At 37.2% G+C, this 18,339-nt stretch overlaps 1 protein-coding gene and 1 pseudogene across 5 annotated transcripts in view; both read left to right on the forward strand.

Annotated features, from left to right (window-relative positions):
• Positions 1 to 18,339, forward strand: part of RC3H1 (ring finger and CCCH-type domains 1) — a 91,999-nt gene that overhangs the window by 44,874 nt on the left and 28,786 nt on the right. For 4 of the 5 annotated variants that reach the window (XM_050766999.1, XM_050767003.1, XM_050767023.1 and 1 more), the window contains exons 7-13: positions 424 to 556; positions 5,957 to 6,075; positions 7,941 to 8,053; positions 12,809 to 13,090; positions 13,760 to 13,974; positions 15,844 to 16,214; positions 16,691 to 16,858. In XM_050766999.1, the coding sequence (XP_050622956.1) occupies positions 424 to 556; positions 5,957 to 6,075; positions 7,941 to 8,053; positions 12,809 to 13,090; positions 13,760 to 13,974; positions 15,844 to 16,214; positions 16,691 to 16,858 (1,401 nt within the window). The remainder of the gene's footprint in view (positions 1 to 423; positions 557 to 5,956; positions 6,076 to 7,940; positions 8,054 to 12,808; positions 13,091 to 13,759; positions 13,975 to 15,843; positions 16,215 to 16,690; positions 16,859 to 18,339) is intronic. The other variant, XM_050767013.1, reaches the window with a different exon arrangement.
• LOC126943906 (uncharacterized) lies at positions 9,118 to 9,236 on the forward strand (annotated as a pseudogene).

Raw genomic sequence — 18,339 nt, forward strand, 5'->3', positions numbered from 1 at the left:
AACTTAAATTTAAATAGCCACATATTGCTAAGGTTACCATATTGGATAATACAAAAGAGAATTTATTAAAAGTGATGAGAAAAGCACTAATTCTAGTAAATTAATGGAGAGAGAAACAGGAATTAACAATTCACAAAGATGACTCATCAATATATCTAACTGATGGGAGGCTGAATTGAGAGAGGTCTCACATTTGAAGAATGTGACAGCAGAGGCAATACAGTACACAATGTGCCAAGCTCTAGATGCAGAGAAGTAGAGAATTTATTTAGGTAGCAAGTAATCTAATCTGCCCAGAGTGTAGAGTGTATGGGAAGATAAAAATTAAATTTAATAAATTGTAAAAATGATTGTGATATAAATAATCTTTGTATTTAAAAGATTATCCGACCTTTGGGAAAGTTAACATTTATCTTTTTTAAGTTGCAGACCCCAGCCTCTTTTGCACAGAGTGTTCAGGAACTAACAATTGCTCTCCAGCGGACTGGAGACCCAGCAAACTTGAACCGACTAAGACCCCATTTGGAGCTGTTAGCAAACATTGACCCTAGTCCAGGTAAACCCATGGGAAATTAATGGACTGTCTTATATGTGCCTTTTGTGCTGCTCAGTGATTCTTTCATTATCTTTTGTTCTTCCTCTAGGGTTTCCTAAAGTAGTTACTCCAGATCTTTTTTACAGTATTTTAAGTTTCCATTTTAAATATTTTCCCTCTTTATCTCAGGTTAGTTCACTTTAATATTTATTTAATACTTTTTACACTGTTGCTCATTTCGTCAGGAAAATAGATCTCTCTGGGCTTCTTTATGTTTCTTCTTTCTCCCATCACAAAATTGTGTTGTATTTTACCATTCTTACCTCTTCCAAATCTCATTTTTCTCATTTTTTTTTCTGTATTATGTATCCTTAGTTGCATTTCCTTGATCCTGTTTTTGCCCTCACCATAATATCTTGTTCCTTCAAGTATCCTCTCTTGTATATGTTTACTTAGGCTTTTTCTGCTCCTTCTTCTTAAGCTGAAAATGTACCCAACCTTCCATTTTTCACCTTATACTTACATCTAAGATATTTTAGCTTCTCTGTGTTTATTCCTACTACTGATCTGAAGCTCTCTTAATATTTGCTAGTAGGTTCCCAGTCTCTGATTCCAAAAACTTTGTCTTAGTCTTTAAATCACTCCCATTTGTTTTCAGCATTTGGATAATGTTGTTGAGCACTTTTTTGATATCTTTCTGTGATCTCATAGTTCTCTTCTGACCTGAGTGCTACTTCTGTCATATTTGTACCATGCTTTCCCCTCCTGCCCACTAAAGAGTAGGCAGGTTATGCTCTTGGGATTTTGTTTTCTCTACATGCTCTGATAGTGGTTATTCATTCTTAGCAGCAGGTATTACTTTCATGTAGAATACAGACTCCCAAATATCTGTCACTATTGTCTCTGCATCCATTCCAGATACATCTCCCAATGCTTGCTGAGATTTTCCATCATCTCCTCTGAGTGCTTCAAAGCAAGCTCATCATTACTTGATACTTGCTCTTCCTCTAATGTTTCCTCTTTCTGATAATGACCTCATTCTCTGAGGTATGTAAGTTTAAAACCTTAATATTTTGTCTTGCCTCATCTTTTCCTTTCACTTGTTTTACATACCATTTCATACAATAGGATTTATCTGTTCTTCTTTCACAATGTCCCTATATCCCCTGCTTAAGATTACTTCCTTTGAGAGCCTCCTTTTCCCTGAGACTGAATGTCTTACAAGTTCCTCTACTATGAGTTCCTCCAATCCAGTCTACTTACTGCTATAAAAGAAATTACATCCCTGATCTTGCTTCCACACTCATAAATTTTCATTGTTTGTAGAATTGCTCACGGAATAAAGTTTGACACTGATGACTATGGCATTCAGAGCCCTCTTAGTTTTTTATCAGCCTACTTTTATAGGTTTGCTCCTAAAATTGCTTAGTAAACCAGATCAATGTTACTAGAATATATAGTGATTTTTCCCCCCTACTGCTGTGCTTTGATCATCTTGAGCAGTCAAAAGAGAACTTCCATAAGTTCCTAATCCATTTTTGACCCCGTTTCTCATCTACCTACTGCTTCATTTCTTGTTTTGGCACTCTCTTGAACTCAACTCCAGTCAGGCATTTATCTCCACTGCTCTATCCAAGGTTGTAAACTACTTCCATGTAGCTAATTCCAAAGGTCAGCTCTCAGTTCTTACTGTACTTGATTTAGCAGCATTTAACATTTTATTTATTTATTTTTGGAGACACAGTTTCACTCTGTCCCCCAGGCTGGAGTGCGATGGCAAGATCTTGCTTCACTGCAACCTCTGCCTTCCAGGTTCAAGCAATTCTTGTCCCGTGTAGCTAGGATTACAGGCCTGCACCACCACATCCAGCTAATTTGTTATCATTATTTATTTTTATTTTTAGTATCTTTAATAGAAACAGGGCTTCACCGTGTTGGCCAGGCTGTTCTCAAACTCCTGACCTCAGGTGACCCGCCTGCCTCGGCTTCCCAAAGTGCTAGGATTACAGGCATGAGCCACCGTGCCTGGCCATTGTTCTGTACTCTCTCTTCCTTGAAATGCTTTTTTCTTGGCTTCTAAGCTACTAATTCTCTTCTTACTTTATTGAACTCTCCTCAGCATCCTCTGCTTTCTCGTCTCCATATCCTGTACTCTTTGGAGTGTTCTCAGAGTTTAATCCTATACCTGTTTCCTAGATAATCTTATCTATCTCATAGCCTCAAATATAATTTATATAACTCACAAATTTACTGTATTTTTATCAGTTTTGAGGTTCATAATTATTTCAGATCTTAGCATTTCTGAAATTGGAATGCATTTGTGTGAAGACATATTATAATTAACAGTCTTTTTTTTTCTTTGGTGGCACATAAAGTAATATGCATTACAATTGATAGTCTTTTAGAGTTTGAAATATATATCCAGCCCATGCCTTTTTCCTGAACTTGCATATAAAACTGCTTTCTCGGCCAGGTGCAGTGGCTCACGCCTGTAATCCCAGCACTTTGGGAGGCTGAGATGGGTGGATCACAAGGTCAAGACATTGAGACCATCCTGGCCAACATGGTGAAACCCCGTCTCTACTAAAAATACAAAAACTAGTTGGACGTGGTGGCGGGCACCTGTAGTCCCAGCTGCTTGGGAGGCTGAGACAGGAGAATCGCTTGAACCCAGAAGGTGGAGGTTGCTGTGAGCCGAGATCGTGCCACTGCACTCTAGCCTGATGACAGAACAAGACTCCGTAAAAAAAAAAAAAAAAAAAAAAAAAAAAAATGCTTTCTCAGCATCCATCATCTTATATCTGATAAGCATTTCAAACTGAATCTATCTAAAAATGAGCTCTTCCCTGCCATCCTGTTTGTGGCAACTCTATCCTTCCAGTTGCTTAGTCCAAAAATCTCAACTCTTCTTTCTCTCATAATGTATATCTGATCCGTTAGCAAATTCTGTAGGCCCTACCTTTAAAATCCATCCAGAATCCATCTACCTTCACTGCTACCATTGCCATCTCTCAGGAGATTATGGAATAGCCTCCTGTTGTCTAACTGATTTTAGCAAAAGAGCCAGAGTGACCCTGTCACCCTCTGCTCATAAATTCTCCTATGGCTTTCTGTCACTCAGAGTAAAAGCCAAAATCTCTCCCATGATCTATAGGGTCTCGTGTGGTCTGGTCTTCCATTACCTCTCTCAAACCTCATTTCCTACCCTTTTTTTCTCTTAATTTCCTCTTCTCTGGTTCTATCTCCATGCAACATGCCGGGCACACTTCTCACATTAAGGACTTTGCACTTATTCTTCCCTCTAACTTGGATATTTTTCCCCTAATATCTCCAGTAGGCACACTTAAGCCCTTCTTTCAGGTCTTTAATCAAATGTAACCTTCTCAAGGAGGACTTTTCTGGCCTCTGTCTAAATTTTTCTTTTTTTCTTTTGAGACAGAGTCTCCCTCTATTGACCAGGCTGGAGTGCAGTGGTGCGATCTCAGCTCACTGCAACTTCCGCCTCCCAGGTTGAAGTGATTCTCCTGCCTCAGCTTCCCGAGTAGCTGGAACTACAGGCATGTGCCACCATGCCCAGCTAATTTTTTTTTGTATTTTTAGTAGAGTGCAGTGGCTCACGCCTGTAATCTTAGCTCTTTGGGAGGCCAAGACGAGCAGATTGCCTCTGTCTAAAATTTTACACATTGGCCCCACTTTTCTTAGTTCTATTTTTTCAATTCAACATTATCTAAATACTACTGTATATTTTGCTTATTTGTCTTGGTTATTATCTGGCTCTTCTCCTTGAATATAATGAGGATTTTTGTTTTAATCACTATTGCTTACCCAACAACTAGAACAATAACTCAGATTTAGCAAGTGTTCCAAAAACTACTTTTTTGAATACTTGTTCTCTTTACCTTTTTTCCTTTTCAGATTCCATGTGTCCTTCAAAGCCCAGTTCAAATGCCATCCCCTAGAATTCTTTCAGGATGTCTGAGCAGGAAGTTATCTCTGCATCTCTCTTCTAGTTTCATTTTATGTATTTCTTTTAAAGAATATTTTATATTTAGCCTTATAGTTAATTTTTCTTTTATAAATCAAAGTGCTGGCATAGGGCAAATACCTACTAAATGAAGAAGACATGTAGCAGAGTTACTTTATATAATAGCTCTTCTATTAAATTTTTTTTTTTTTTCTTGAGACGGAGTTTCGCTCTGTCACCAGGATGGAGTGCAGTGGCGTGATCTCGGCTCACTGCAACCTCCGCCTCCCAGGTTCAAGCAATTCTTTTTTTGTTTGTTTGTTTGTTTGTTTGTTTTTTGAGACGGAGTCTCGCTCTGTCGCCCAGGCTGGAGTGCAGTGGCCCGATCTCAGCTCACTGCAAGCTCCGCCTCCCGGGTTTGCGCCATTCTCCTGCCTCAGCCTCCTGAGTAGCTGGGACTACAGGCGCCCGCCACCTCGCCTGGCTATTTTTTTGTATTTTTTAGTAGAGACGGGGTTTCACTGTGTTAGCCAGGATGGTCTCGATCTCCTGACCTCGTGATCTGCCCGTCTCGGCCTCCCAAAGTGCTGGGATTACAGGCTTGAGCCACTGCGCCCGGCCAGGTTCAAGCAATTCTCCTGCCTCAGCCTCCCAAGTAACTGGGACTATAGGTCCATGCCACCATGCCTGGGTAATTTTTGTATTTTTAGTAGAGACGGGGTTTTTTTTCATGTTGGACAGGATGGTCTCCATCTCTTGATCTCGTGATCCTCCTACCTCGGCCTCCTAAAGTGCTGAGATTACAGGCCTGAGCCACTGTGCCTGGCTTATTAAACTTTTTAAGCTTTTTGTTTACCAAAACTTGATTTATATAAAAGTTCAAAATAAACATGCAAATTGACTGACTACAGGCACTCCTCAGTTTTGTTTAGTCCACACAGTGTTGGTCTGAGCAATGGTCTAAATTTCTTAGATGCCAACATTTTAAAACTGAAAAATTTTTACTTAAAAATCTTAAGTTTCAGGTTTCCCTGGGAAAACAGTGAATGTATTTGGCAGTGCCAGCCTTGCATTGTCACATAACAACAATCATCTAAAGCTGAGTTATAACCATACTCTTAGATGAGGGACACGCTCTCCAGTTCAGCAGTCCCTGTCACTCGCTGTTGTCTCCTCAACCCTAAGAGTCTAATGACAGTTACTACTATTGTGTGGCCTATTTACCTCTTTCTTGTTACCTTTCTTGTTCCTGTGGTTATTTCAGTTTGCAACCCCAGCTTTGAAAGAATATGTCCATTCCTTTAAAATGATGGTTAGGTGAATAAGCTATTATCTGAAAAGTTAAGGTGTGAAACTTGATTTCACTGAAATGTTGTCAACTAACTCTTTTATTAATTTGATATTAGGGAAAATATTGAGTAACATTAGAGTTTAAAACATTATTATTGGTTGTATAGATGCTCCTCCTCCTACTTGGGAACAGCTGGAAAATGGGCTGGTTGCTGTGCGTACAGTGGTACATGGGCTGGTTGATTATATCCAGAACCACAGCAAAAAAGGAGCAGATCAGCAGCAGGTAAGGAAGCTGTTTAAAACTTAGAGTTAATCCACTGTGGATATGCCTTAAAACTATAGGTAAACCACTGTGGGTATACCTACAGGTGCAAAGCCAAAAAGATGACATGAATATTTTGAGACTCTGACTATAGAAACTATAAATTACCTTGGCATGGTTAACAGTTTACTGCATTAGGCTGGTAATTTTATCTGACAATATTGACATTAAATAATCCTTATTGATCTAATATCATGCTGGGGTCAGTCTTCACATTGGATATGGCAGCATTTGATGGAGAAAATAGATTCAGTGCTGAAGTTTATTCCTTTTATATAAAATTATTATTCTCTTTAGTTTGTATGACATTTTGGTTTGACAATAAGTATCACTTTTTAGTGCTAATACTGTATCTTTTCAATACTATTCAAATTTCTATAGATTTTCTTATTAAAATTAAAAATTTTTTTCATTCATAGTGTCTGTTATACCAGTGGGTCAACTTTCCCTCACAGTTTTTAGATGAAATACAACGGTAGAGTATAATAACTTCTTATAGCTAGATTTTTAAATTTTATTCCCAGTAATTTTATTTTGCTCTCAGGATTTATATTAGGTTCATTAGATCTTTTATTTTGCAGTAGTAAGCCTGTGAACTTAAAACTCTTAATTTACCTGGTTCAGGTGATTATTCAGTATTCCTTTTTGCTTAAGAGGCAAGAAATATAAAAAGTATCCTGCTAAGTAAAATAATCTGGATATGATTTTCCTAACCTAGCTAACACAGGTCAAAGCTTTTATTTATGAATAGACATAAAAGAAAGGAGAACCTACAATTTTTAACTCTGTTTCATTAGACATCTTGAAGAAAATAACAAACGTAATGAGATTAACCTTTAAAGTCTGCCATATGGTGATAAAATACACTAAATTTTGTCCAGTTCAGTGTTGTGTCTCATATTTCATTAACTTTCAAATCCATCCTCTTGCCTTATCCTTGAGTTGTAGATAATATGTGTCATTTGTACTTCTGGAGATATTTTAAGTCCTTGGTATATTGTTCTGCGTGTCAAGAAGAATTAGTTACAGAATATTCTTTGATTTTAGGGCCTTTTGTAGTTTTTGTGGTGTGTTGTAAGGAAGCATACATATAGCTATATTGAACATTGTACAAAACAAATATTAGAAGATAATTTATATATTTGAAAGTCTTAAACTACAGTGGTTTGTTTTTTCATTATAAAATGTGGAAATGGGCTGGGCACAGTAGCTCACGCCTGTAATCCCAAGCACTTTGGGAGGCCGAGGCAGGCAGATCACCTGAGGTCAGGAGTTCGAGACCAGCCTGGCCAACATGGTGAAACCCTGTCTCTGCTGAAAATACAAAAATTAGCCAGGTGCGGTGGTGGACACCTGTAATCCCAGCTACTCGGGAGACTGAAGCAGGAGAATCGCTTGAGCTGGCAAGGTGGAAGTTGCAATGAGCCAAGATTGCGCCACTGCACTCCAGCCTGGGCAACAGAGTAAGACTCCATCTCAAAAAAAAAGTGGAAATGAGATCATAGTGCCCCCATGAGATTTTTCTTTTTCCATATAAAACAAGTGTAAGAATGCCCATGAAATTTATTCAAGAATTTATATGATGCTACTTGTTTGAGAATTAATATCAACATATCAGAAAAATTAGGACTACCTTCTTCTTGCTTTATTTATATTTGGACTTTGAAACTTCAGATGGAATGACTTTCCAGCACTTTTGCTCTTGGTAATCTAAATAAATATGTGAATTACTTATCTAGATTATCAAAATCCTAAAATGACAACACAAAATTTATATTTTTTTGTGGGGGATTATTACACATCTAATATTTTGATTTTGGTTTTAGCCTCCACAGCATAGCAAATACAAAACATACATGTGTCGAGATATGAAGCAGAGAGGAGGATGCCCTCGTGGGGCCAGCTGTACGTTTGCACACTCACAGGAGGAACTGGAAAAGTAAGTGTGGAAATCAGGAGACTTTGGAATAAGGTATAAGTGGAATAATTTGCTGACATACAGAAATACAGAAAGAGTAATTGCTTTATCTTAAATAACTAGGACATTTTTAGAATGCAACATAGCTTGAACATTCCTATTCTGAAAATCTAAAATGCTTCAATATCCAAAAATGCTTGAAAGCCAACTTGACACCACAAGTTGAAAATTCCACACCTGACCTTGTGACGGATGGCAGTCAAAACTTCATGCACAAAATTATTTAAAATAATGTATAAAATTACTTTCAGACCATGTGTAAAAGATGTATATGAAACATAAATGAATTTTGTGTTATATATTTGGGTCTTATCCCCAAGACATCTCCTTTATGTATATGCAAATATTCCAAAATCCGAGACAAATCCAGTGTTTGAAACACTTCTGGTCCCAAGCATTTCGGATAAGAGATACTCAACCTGTACATAATTTTTTAAAATGAAAAGCAGTTTCTTCAGCTTTTATTGCATCATGCCTATAGATAGGAAACTATTTTATGATTAGCTAAATCTAAAAGTGGGTCGTTTTCACGACCAAAAAAATTTAAATTCTAATAATTTTAATCAATTTTAACTTAACTAATTGCATATTGTATTTCCAATGGAAAAATTTGCCCTTGGCTCAGTTTAACAAGTTCTTTTAAACTTCAAGGACAAGATAATTTCAGGAATGTTAAATTTTTCAGCTCATTGAAGAAAGAAAGGAGAAGCCTCTTAATTTATTTTATTTTTATTTTATTTTATTTTATTTTTTAAAAATAGAGACAGGGTCTCCCTATGTTGCCTAGGCTGATCTCAAACTTCTGGTCTTAAGGGATTCTCCTGCCTTGGCCTCCCAAAGTGCTAGGATTACAGGCAGGAGCCAACACACCCATTGCCTCTTAATTTGTTTATAAATCCAGTGTAACACTTTTATTAAATTTGACAAAGATAACACAAAGAAAACTGTAAATCTATCACACGTATTAATATTAAAAATCTCAAAAATTTAAATGTAATTAAATAATACATTACAATAGATGCCATGTCTATGGGCATAATACCCTGAATCCACCTGAGCTCATCTGATCTTAGAAGCTAAGCATGGTCAGGCCCAGTTAGTACTTGGATAGGAGACTGCCTGGGAATATTGGGTGCTGTAGGTGTTTTTTTTTTTAATATAAATAATATAATTTTTTTTAAAGAAAAGAAAATAGATGCCATGACTCTGCAAAATTAGTACAACATAATTATCACAACTTAGAAAATAACATGATCATATGCAAAAAATGCCAAAGGCTTTTGAATAAAATTGAATGTCAGTTAAAAATCAAAATTCCAGCCAGGCGCCAGTGGCTCATGCCTGTAACCCCAGCACTTTGGGAGGCCGAGGCGGGTGGATCACAAGGTCAAGAGATTGAGACCATTCTGGCCAACATTGAGAAACCCCGTCTCTACTAAAAATACAAAAATTAGCTGAGTGTGGTGGCACACGCCTGTAGACCCAGCTACTCGGGAGGCTGAGGCAGGAGAATCTCTTGAACCCAGGAGGCGGAGGTTGCAGTGAACTGAGATTGCGCCATTGCACTCCAGCCTGAATGGCAGTGTGAGACTCTGTCTCCAAAAAAAAAAAAAATCAAAATTTCTTAATACAACAGAAATATCATACTTTCTCAGCATGGTAATAAATCATGTTGTAAATCAGAAGCCAACATAATAGTATGATGCTTAATTAGTAAAATATTCAATTCACTCTCATTAAAGTCAAGGATAAGGCAAAATTTTCTGCTAGTAATTAGTAGTAAAATTTTCTACTAGTATTATTTAACATTGTGGAAGTAGTAGCTAATGTATGTAAGAAGGAATAAAATAGCCATAAAATTATTGGGAAAAAAAGTTAAAATTCAGGATCTCTTCTACTTTAGCAACAACAAAAAAAGATAAATACCAAATAATAGATTTGTAAAGAATAATCAGGGTGTATATAAATTGAACCAATAAATTACCTAGGAACATAAGAGAAATACTGAGTAAACATACTGTGTTCTTGGATAAGGTTTGACGCTATAAAAGTTTTATTTTTCCATAGACAATAAATTCCAAGAAATCCGAATTTAAATCTCACCATGATGATGTTAAGATCCTATCAAAAATTCACTTGTAAAGAATAAATATGTACAAATAGCCAGGAAAATTCTGAAAAAGAAGTTTTTGACAGGAACTAGATTAATAACTATTAACCTATATTATGGACTTCAGTGAATGAAAGACTGTAGTCTTTTGCATAGGAATAGATTAATGAAACGCAATAGAGAATCTAGGAGGAGTCTGAGATGCATGTAGGAGCTTAGCATATGTGCTAAAGGTGGCATTTCACATCAGTGACCAAAAGAATGATGGAAAATAACTGTTACCTATTTGAAAAATAGAGCTGAATTCTTACCACAATCTTTATACTAGAATGAACTCTAGATGTGTAAGAGATTTAAATATTTAGGAAGAAAGAAACCACAGAGTAGTAAGAGGGTTTTTGTTTGTTTATTTTTAGTTGTTAAGGAAAGAAGGAAAATATTTTTTTAAGAACTACAACCCAGCATCCATAAAGGAAAAGATTGATAAATTTGGTTACATAAAAATTATAAAACTAAGATATGGTACAAATACAGTTTTTTATAAAGAGCTTGGTGAGGAAATGACATACAGAGGGGCTGATATCCTAACATAAAACGAGCTCTTACAAATCTGTAAGAAGGAGAGGAGCCAATAGATTTATGGATCATAAACATAGTTTACAGAAGAAATACTAATGACCAATTATCCTGTGAAACTATGTTCAATCTCACTAGTTGTTAAAGAAATGCAAATTAAAGCAGCTTAGTATATTTGGACTACCAAGTTAACAAAGACCAGTACTACCCAGTATTTTAGGTTTTGAAAGACGTTTTCCTTCATGATCAGTAGGACTTAAAATAGTTTTAGAGAGCAGTATGATATAAACATTTCTAATTTGCATGCTCTTTGACCTCATTCTGCCTTTGCTTATTTGGTTATTTACACAAGGTGTAAGTACATGTTCATAATTATCTGTTACCTTTTTTATTGTTTGTTTTTTTTTTTTTTTTTTTTTTGAGACTGGGTCTCACTGTCTTCCAGGCTGGAGTGTAGTGATGTGATCATGGCCCACTGCAGCCTCGACTTCCAGGCTCCAGTGATCCTCTCACCTCAGCCTCCCGAGAAACTGGGACCACAGGTGCACGCCACCATGCCCAGCTAATTTTTGTATTTTTGGTAGAGACAGAGTTTTCCCATGTTTCCCAGGCTGTTCCTGAACTCCTGAGCTCAAGTGATCCACCCACGTCAGCCTCCCAAAGTGCTGGGATTACAGGTGTGAGCCACTTCGCCCAGCCGAGGTTTTATTTTTGAAAATGAAAATGCATTAGCGGTTGTAAATGGGCTTGCTTTCATTGTTGAGGAACAAGGATCCTGGAGTCTGATGGCTTATATTTTTTCCTTTGGTTAGATTTCAGAATTGATGTGCTTGTTGTACCACAGCATCTGTTTAAACTTAGGCAATTATTCTGTTTTGGTTCCGTTAACCTACTTTTAAAATAACTTTAATTTTGTATTGGCAGGCATAACATCAGCATCTCTGCAGCAGTTCTAATAAAAGTCACTATCCTTAATTGCTTAAATTTTTTTTTTGAAACAGGATCTCACTGTGTTGCCCAGACTAGAGTGCAGTGGTGCAATCTTGGCTCACTGCAACCTCCGCCTCATAGGCTCAAGTGATCCTCCTGCCTCAGCCTCCTGAGTAGCTGGAACCACAGGCATGCACCACCATACCCGGTTAAGTTTTTATATTTTTGGTAAAGACAGGGTTTCACCATGTTGCTCAGGCTGATCTCAAACTCCTGAGCTCAAGTGATTCGCCCGCTTCAGCCTCTCAGAGTGCTGGGATTACTGGTGTGAGCCACAGTGCCTGGCTGCTTAAATTTTTTAACAGAGTAAATGATAAATGTTTCACAGTGCATACTGGCTTTGTTTTTCTTTATTCCTAGTTTTTAACATTGGCTCATTTATCCCAAGGCATTTGAGGGACAGCTGAAGTAAAATATTTCAGAAACTATCTTCTAAAGATTTTTCTACTAGCTTCTCCAATAAGTTTTAGAAATACAAATGTCCACAGAAATATATTATAGCAAAAATATTAATAGCATATTTTATAATATGACAAATGTAACTGTTTTTTTTTTTTTTTTTTGAGATGGAATCTCACTGTTTCGCCAGGCTGGAGTTCAGTGGTATGATCTCGGCTCACTGCAACCTCTGCCTCCCAGGTTCAAGCGATTCTCCTGCCTTAGCCTCCCGAGTGGTTGGGACCACAGGCACACGCCGCCACACCTAGCTAATTTTTGTATTTTTAACAGAGACAGGGCTTCACCATGTTGGCCAGGCTGATCTCTATCTTTTGACATCGTGATCCACCCGCCTCGGCCTCCCAAAGTGCTGGGATTACAGGCGTGAGCCACAGCACCTGGCCTATGTTACACATTTTTATGAGGAATTTTATACTTAATCTATATTTCTTTGCTGCTTGGGATTTTATGGAAAATATACACACTGATAGAGTTAATGTTTTCAAGAGAGAATATTTCTAGAAAATAATGTTAAATACATTTTAGTTCTTGGTTTTGCTTTTATATTTGCTTTTTGATATGTGCCTATGCTTTTTATATAGATTTCGTAAAATGAACAAGCGCCTGGTTCCGAGAAGACCCTTGAGTGCCTCTTTGGGTCAACTTAATGAGGTGGGCCTGCCTTCAGCAGCTATCCTTCCAGATGAAGGTGCAGTGGATCTCCCTAGCAGAAAACCTCCTGCTCTGCCAAATGGAATTGTATCAACAGGGAATACAGTAACACAGCTTATTCCACGAGGGACAGACCCCAGCTATGATTCTAGTCTGAAACCAGGAAAAATAGATCATCTGAGCAGTAGTGCTCCTGGATCCCCTCCTGACCTGTACGTCATTTTTCCTAATTCTTTCTCAAAATTTCTTCTTCATAAAGTCAAAGGAAGAAAGAACAATTAATGTTTGGGATTTAAAACAAAAAACAAAAAAAACCCTGATTTTTATTTATTTATTTATTTTGGCCTTTATTTTGTTGTTTTTTTATTCCCCATGCTAGTGTTTTTTAAGAAACTATTAGCATAGCCAGGCATGGTGGCTCATGCCTATAATCCCAGCACTTTGGGAGGCTGAGGTGGACAGATCACTTGAGGCCAGGAGTTCGAAACCAGCCTGGCCAACATGGTGAAACCCATTTCTGCTAAAAATACAAAACTTAGCCAGGCATGGTGGCACATGCCTGTAACCCAGCTACTTGGGAGGCTGAAGCATGAGAATCACTTGAACCCAGGAGGCGGAGGTTGCAGTGAGCCAAGATCATACCACTGTACTACAGCCTGGGCAACAGAGCGAGACTCTGTCTCAAAAAAAAAAAAGAAAAAGAAAAGAAAAGAAACAATTAACATGGGGAAATAAGATTAAAAATTGCACCTTTTTGTAGAAGGGATGACTATTAGAATAAGTGAGTTTCCCAAATTGTAGCAATCTTTTTTACTTGTAACAATTTATACACATGAGTATTTTAAAGATCTTAAACAAATTCCATAATATTATTCCCTTAGGCTAGAATCTGTTCCTAAGAGTATTTCTGCCTTACCTGTGAATCCACATCCTATACCTCCAAGGGGGCCAACAGATCTGCCTCCAATGCCTGTCACCAAACCACTTCAGATGGTACCTCGAGGTTCTCAGTTATATCCAGCACAACAGACAGATGTTTATTATCAGGATCCGCGAGGAGCGGCTCCACCATTTGAACCAGCACCTTATCAGCAGGGTAATGATTTTTTATTTATATTGCTCACTTTTCTTAGGAGTTACCAGAACTGCTCAGGTCAGAGTGATCATTTTACACAGTAGCCTCTTTAAGATAGTAAATATATAAATGCATTTTTTAATACTTTGGAAAAATTGGATTTTATGATCAACTAAATACTATCAAATAAATGAAACAAAGTAATAAAAATCAAACCGCCTTATCTACTAAAAGCAGTTGCATAATACATGTGTTCATATATAATATTTATGGAAATAAGTCACACAAGTAGGCATCGGAAATTTGCTGAGTAAGGCAGTATATATTCTGACCAAAATTTTCTTCAAGCATGACAAAAGAATTAATATTATAGTGTGTGTAAATTAAACACCCACAGTACATTTTTCTTCCTTTTAATTATTATTATTCTGGGGCCTGTAATATATATGAAAAAATGCAGCATACATACCTTTTGAGAGTTTACAGAATAGAATAAATAATGGTAAAGAATAGAAAACTATTTATATGCATGAGTAGTAGATACGTGTGTGTGGTGTTTATTTATGTGTTAAAAATTAAGTAATCTGCTGTGGTGGTTAATATGAGTTTGATAGAAATTGACTGAAAGACTCAAGGGAGATCATTGAGAACTTGAGGAATCAAAAAGACTTAATGGAAGAAATGCCCCAAATGGAGGTATTTGGAATAGGAAAAAAAAAAGTATGAATGGATTGGAAAGATGAGAGTTGAGTTAGGAGGCTGTTAATCTTGGTGTGAGTATTGAGGAATTAGTGTGGTGGGAAAGAAGAAGGGATTTCAAAAATAGACAAATTTGAAAATTAGCCAGCTTTAATGATAATACCAGGTATGGAGAATGAAGGAAAGAAAATAAACTAATGTTTTACATATACAATTTATATGTAAAATAGACACTGAATGATTTTAAGTGTTGGATCTCTGTCAGAAGCAGTATAGTACTATAATTTTTAAAACGGGAGTAGATTAAAAGTGCTGTCTTCTTTTTCCGAGTCTGTCATTTAATTTTGAATCATATTGTCTTCTCTACATTCATGAGAATGTTTTTTAATTGATACGGCATTACTAATTCATGCAAAATATGATAAAATGTGATTTGTATGTTCCTTTTGACCATCCATTATAGGAAAAATGCAACTATTTTTGTAGCCTGGTTTCAATTTTAGATAAATTATTTTAGCTATATTAAGCAGAAAGAGATTTAGTGCAGGAGTTAGGTGCCTGCCATATTGGTGGAGGTACTAAAGAAGCAAGCAATGCTCCAGAGCTAGCTGCCAAGAGAACTTGTTACAATGAGTAAGCAGTAGAAGTAAAAACTTCTGTCCTACTTGATTCCAAGATCACATCATTTGAGGCAAAAGTCTGAAAATTGAGAAACTATTGCCACAACTGGTGTCTCAAGAACTGCAGAGCCAAGCAGTAGCTACTAATCTGCACCAGCAAACTGGCCTTTTGTGTTCCATGTCTCCCCCCAGTTATTTCAGTTTCAAATTCAAAACTCGTACAAGTGATTAATTTGTGTAGCCTGACTTCAAGGATATCTGGGAAATGTAGTTTTTTTTGTTTTGCAATGTCTTCATTTCATTAAGACACACCAAGAAAGAGGGTCAAACAATGAGAGCCAATCTAGTATTATAGGTTATAAGTAGGGTAGTTTTTTCAATGACTTTTACAGATAATTTTTGCTTGTTATTTTTTAAAAAGCTAACCTGATTATATAAGCAGATGGAAAACTTCTAAAGAAATAAGTAGATTATCAATACTTTAGTGTTTCAGTATTTTAAAAGGTAAAATCTTATATAGAAAACTAAATTGGCTCATTATTGCCTTTGGTTCCTCTTTTGTATTATACAGGTATGTATTATACTCCACCACCACAATGTGTGTCCCGCTTTGTCCGACCTCCACCATCCGCTCCTGAACCTGCTCCTCCCTACTTGGATCATTATCCACCCTACCTCCAAGATCGTGTTGTAAACTCTCAGTATGGCACACAGCCACAGCAGTACCCACCTATATACCCATCTCACTATGATAGCCGTCGAGTGTACCCTGCTCAGTCTTACACAAGAGAAGAGATATTCCGAGAAAGCCCTATACCCATTGAGATTCCACCTGCAGCAGTACCATCGTATGTACCAGAATCCAGAGAAAGATACCAACAGATCGAGAGTTACTATCCAGTGGCTCCTCATCCAACTCAGATCAGACCTTCGTACCTCAGAGTATGCTGTATTTTTTTTTATTACATAGACTTAATTTGACTATTGCTTGCAGTGATTCCTTACTTTTTATACAATGATAATAACCCTTTGATGACTTCTTTATGAGAGCTTCTTTTTTTTTAATCTTTTCATAATTTGCGTAGGTTTTTTTTTTTTTAAACTATTAATGAGAAAAAAATTCTGCCTCCTCCCCCCAATTAACCATTCTTAGTTTCTGAACTTTAGATGTTTAATTAACAATTCTAGATCTACTTGGAAATTATGACCAAATAAAAAAAAACCTAAATTTAGCTATTTGGAAGATCTTGAGAGTTTGGGGGGTTTTGTTTTACTTTGTTCTATTAAGTGTTGGTGTTTTCAAATGTTAAGAAGGGTATACAAGCTGCTTCATAACTTAAAATATACGCTGAGTATATTAAATGAATTAATCTGTCCTGAAATTCTCTTTCAATTTTAACTAATCTTTCTATTTTTAGGAACCTCCTTATAGCCGGCTTCCTCCTCCTCCCCAGCCTCATCCTAGTCTAGATGAACTACATCGCCGACGAAAGGAAATAATGGCCCAGCTGGAGGAAAGAAAGGTTATCTCTCCACCTCCTTTTGCACCTTCACCAACCTTGCCTCCTACCTTTCATCCAGAAGAAGTAAGCATATCATTTTTAGTCTCATTTATCAGTGTTTTTGTGTGTGTGTCCAGTTTAGGTCATCTTTGCCTATCCCCAATGTGTATGAAGATTTTTTTTTTCTGTTTTCTTCTAAAAGGTTTATTATCATTTAGCTCTGCAATCCATCTAGAACTGATTTTTGTATGTATGTAATGTAATATATTAGGAGTCAAGATCCGTGTTTTTTTGGTTGTTGTTTTTTTTCCTGTAAGGCATTGACTCAGCACAATTTAATGAAATCGGCATGCTTTCCCTGGTGCCCTGCTTTATCATAATCAGGTGACCACATACATGTTTCCTGACCCTATTCTTTTCCATCAATCTATTTCTTTTTTGTTGTTGTTGTTGTTGTTGTTGTTGAGACAGAGTCTCGCTCTGTCGCCCAGGCTGGAGTGCAGTGGCGCAATCTTGGCTCACTGCAAGCTCCGCCTCCCAGGTTCACGCCATTCTCCTGCCTCAGCCTCCTGAGTAGCTGGGACTACAGGCGCCCGCCACCGCACCCGGCTAATTTTTTGTATTTTTTGTAGAAACGGGGTTTCACCGTGGTCTCGATCTCCTGACCTTGTGATCCGCCCGCCTCGGCCTCCCAAAGTGCTGGGATTACAGGCGTGAGCCACCGCGCCCGGCCCATCAATCTATTTCTATCCTTGAACCAATGCCACATTCTCTTCGTGTAGTTCTATAATAAGTCTCAATATGTGGTGGTTATATTTTCTAGTATTGTTATTTTTCAAGAATCAGTATGTTGATTTCCACAAAAACATCTGCTCCAGTTTTGATTAGGATTACATCAGATCTCTAAATCTGTGCTGTCCAATATGGTAGCCACTAAGCCACATGTGGCTGTTGAACATGTAATATGTGGCTAGTTTAAGTTCAGATGTACTATAGTGATAAAATACACACTGAATTCAAGAATTTCATACCAAAAATGTAAAATTCATTAATATTTTTGATATATTGGATTAAATAAAATTGTTAAAATTAATTTCACCTGTTTTTGTTTTTAAAAACAAATGTTTTTAATGTGGCCACAAAAATGTTTTAATTGTATGTGTGGATCGCATTATATTTTTATTAGTGTTGCTTTATATTTATTTGTTTATTTTTTTGAAACAGAGTCTCACTCTGTCGCCCAGGCTGGAGTGCAATGGCGCAATTTTCATTCACTGCTGCCTCTCAGGTTCAAGCAATTCTCATGCCTCAGCCTCCCAAGTAGCTTGGACTGCAGGTGCACACCACCACTCCTAGTTAATTTTAGTATCTTTTTTTTTTTTTTTGAGTCGGAGTCTCACTCTGTCACCCAGGCCAGAGTACAGTGGTGCAATCTCAATTCATTGCAACCTCCACCTCCTGGGTTCAAGTGATTCTCCTGCCCCAGCCTCCTGAGTAACTGAGATTACAGGCGTGCACCACCACGCCCAACTATAATTTTTGTATTTTTAGTGGAGACAGGGCTT

Source organism: Macaca thibetana, chromosome 1, assembly GCF_024542745.1.
Source record: "Macaca thibetana thibetana isolate TM-01 chromosome 1, ASM2454274v1, whole genome shotgun sequence".
NCBI lineage: Eukaryota > Metazoa > Chordata > Mammalia > Primates > Cercopithecidae > Macaca > Macaca thibetana.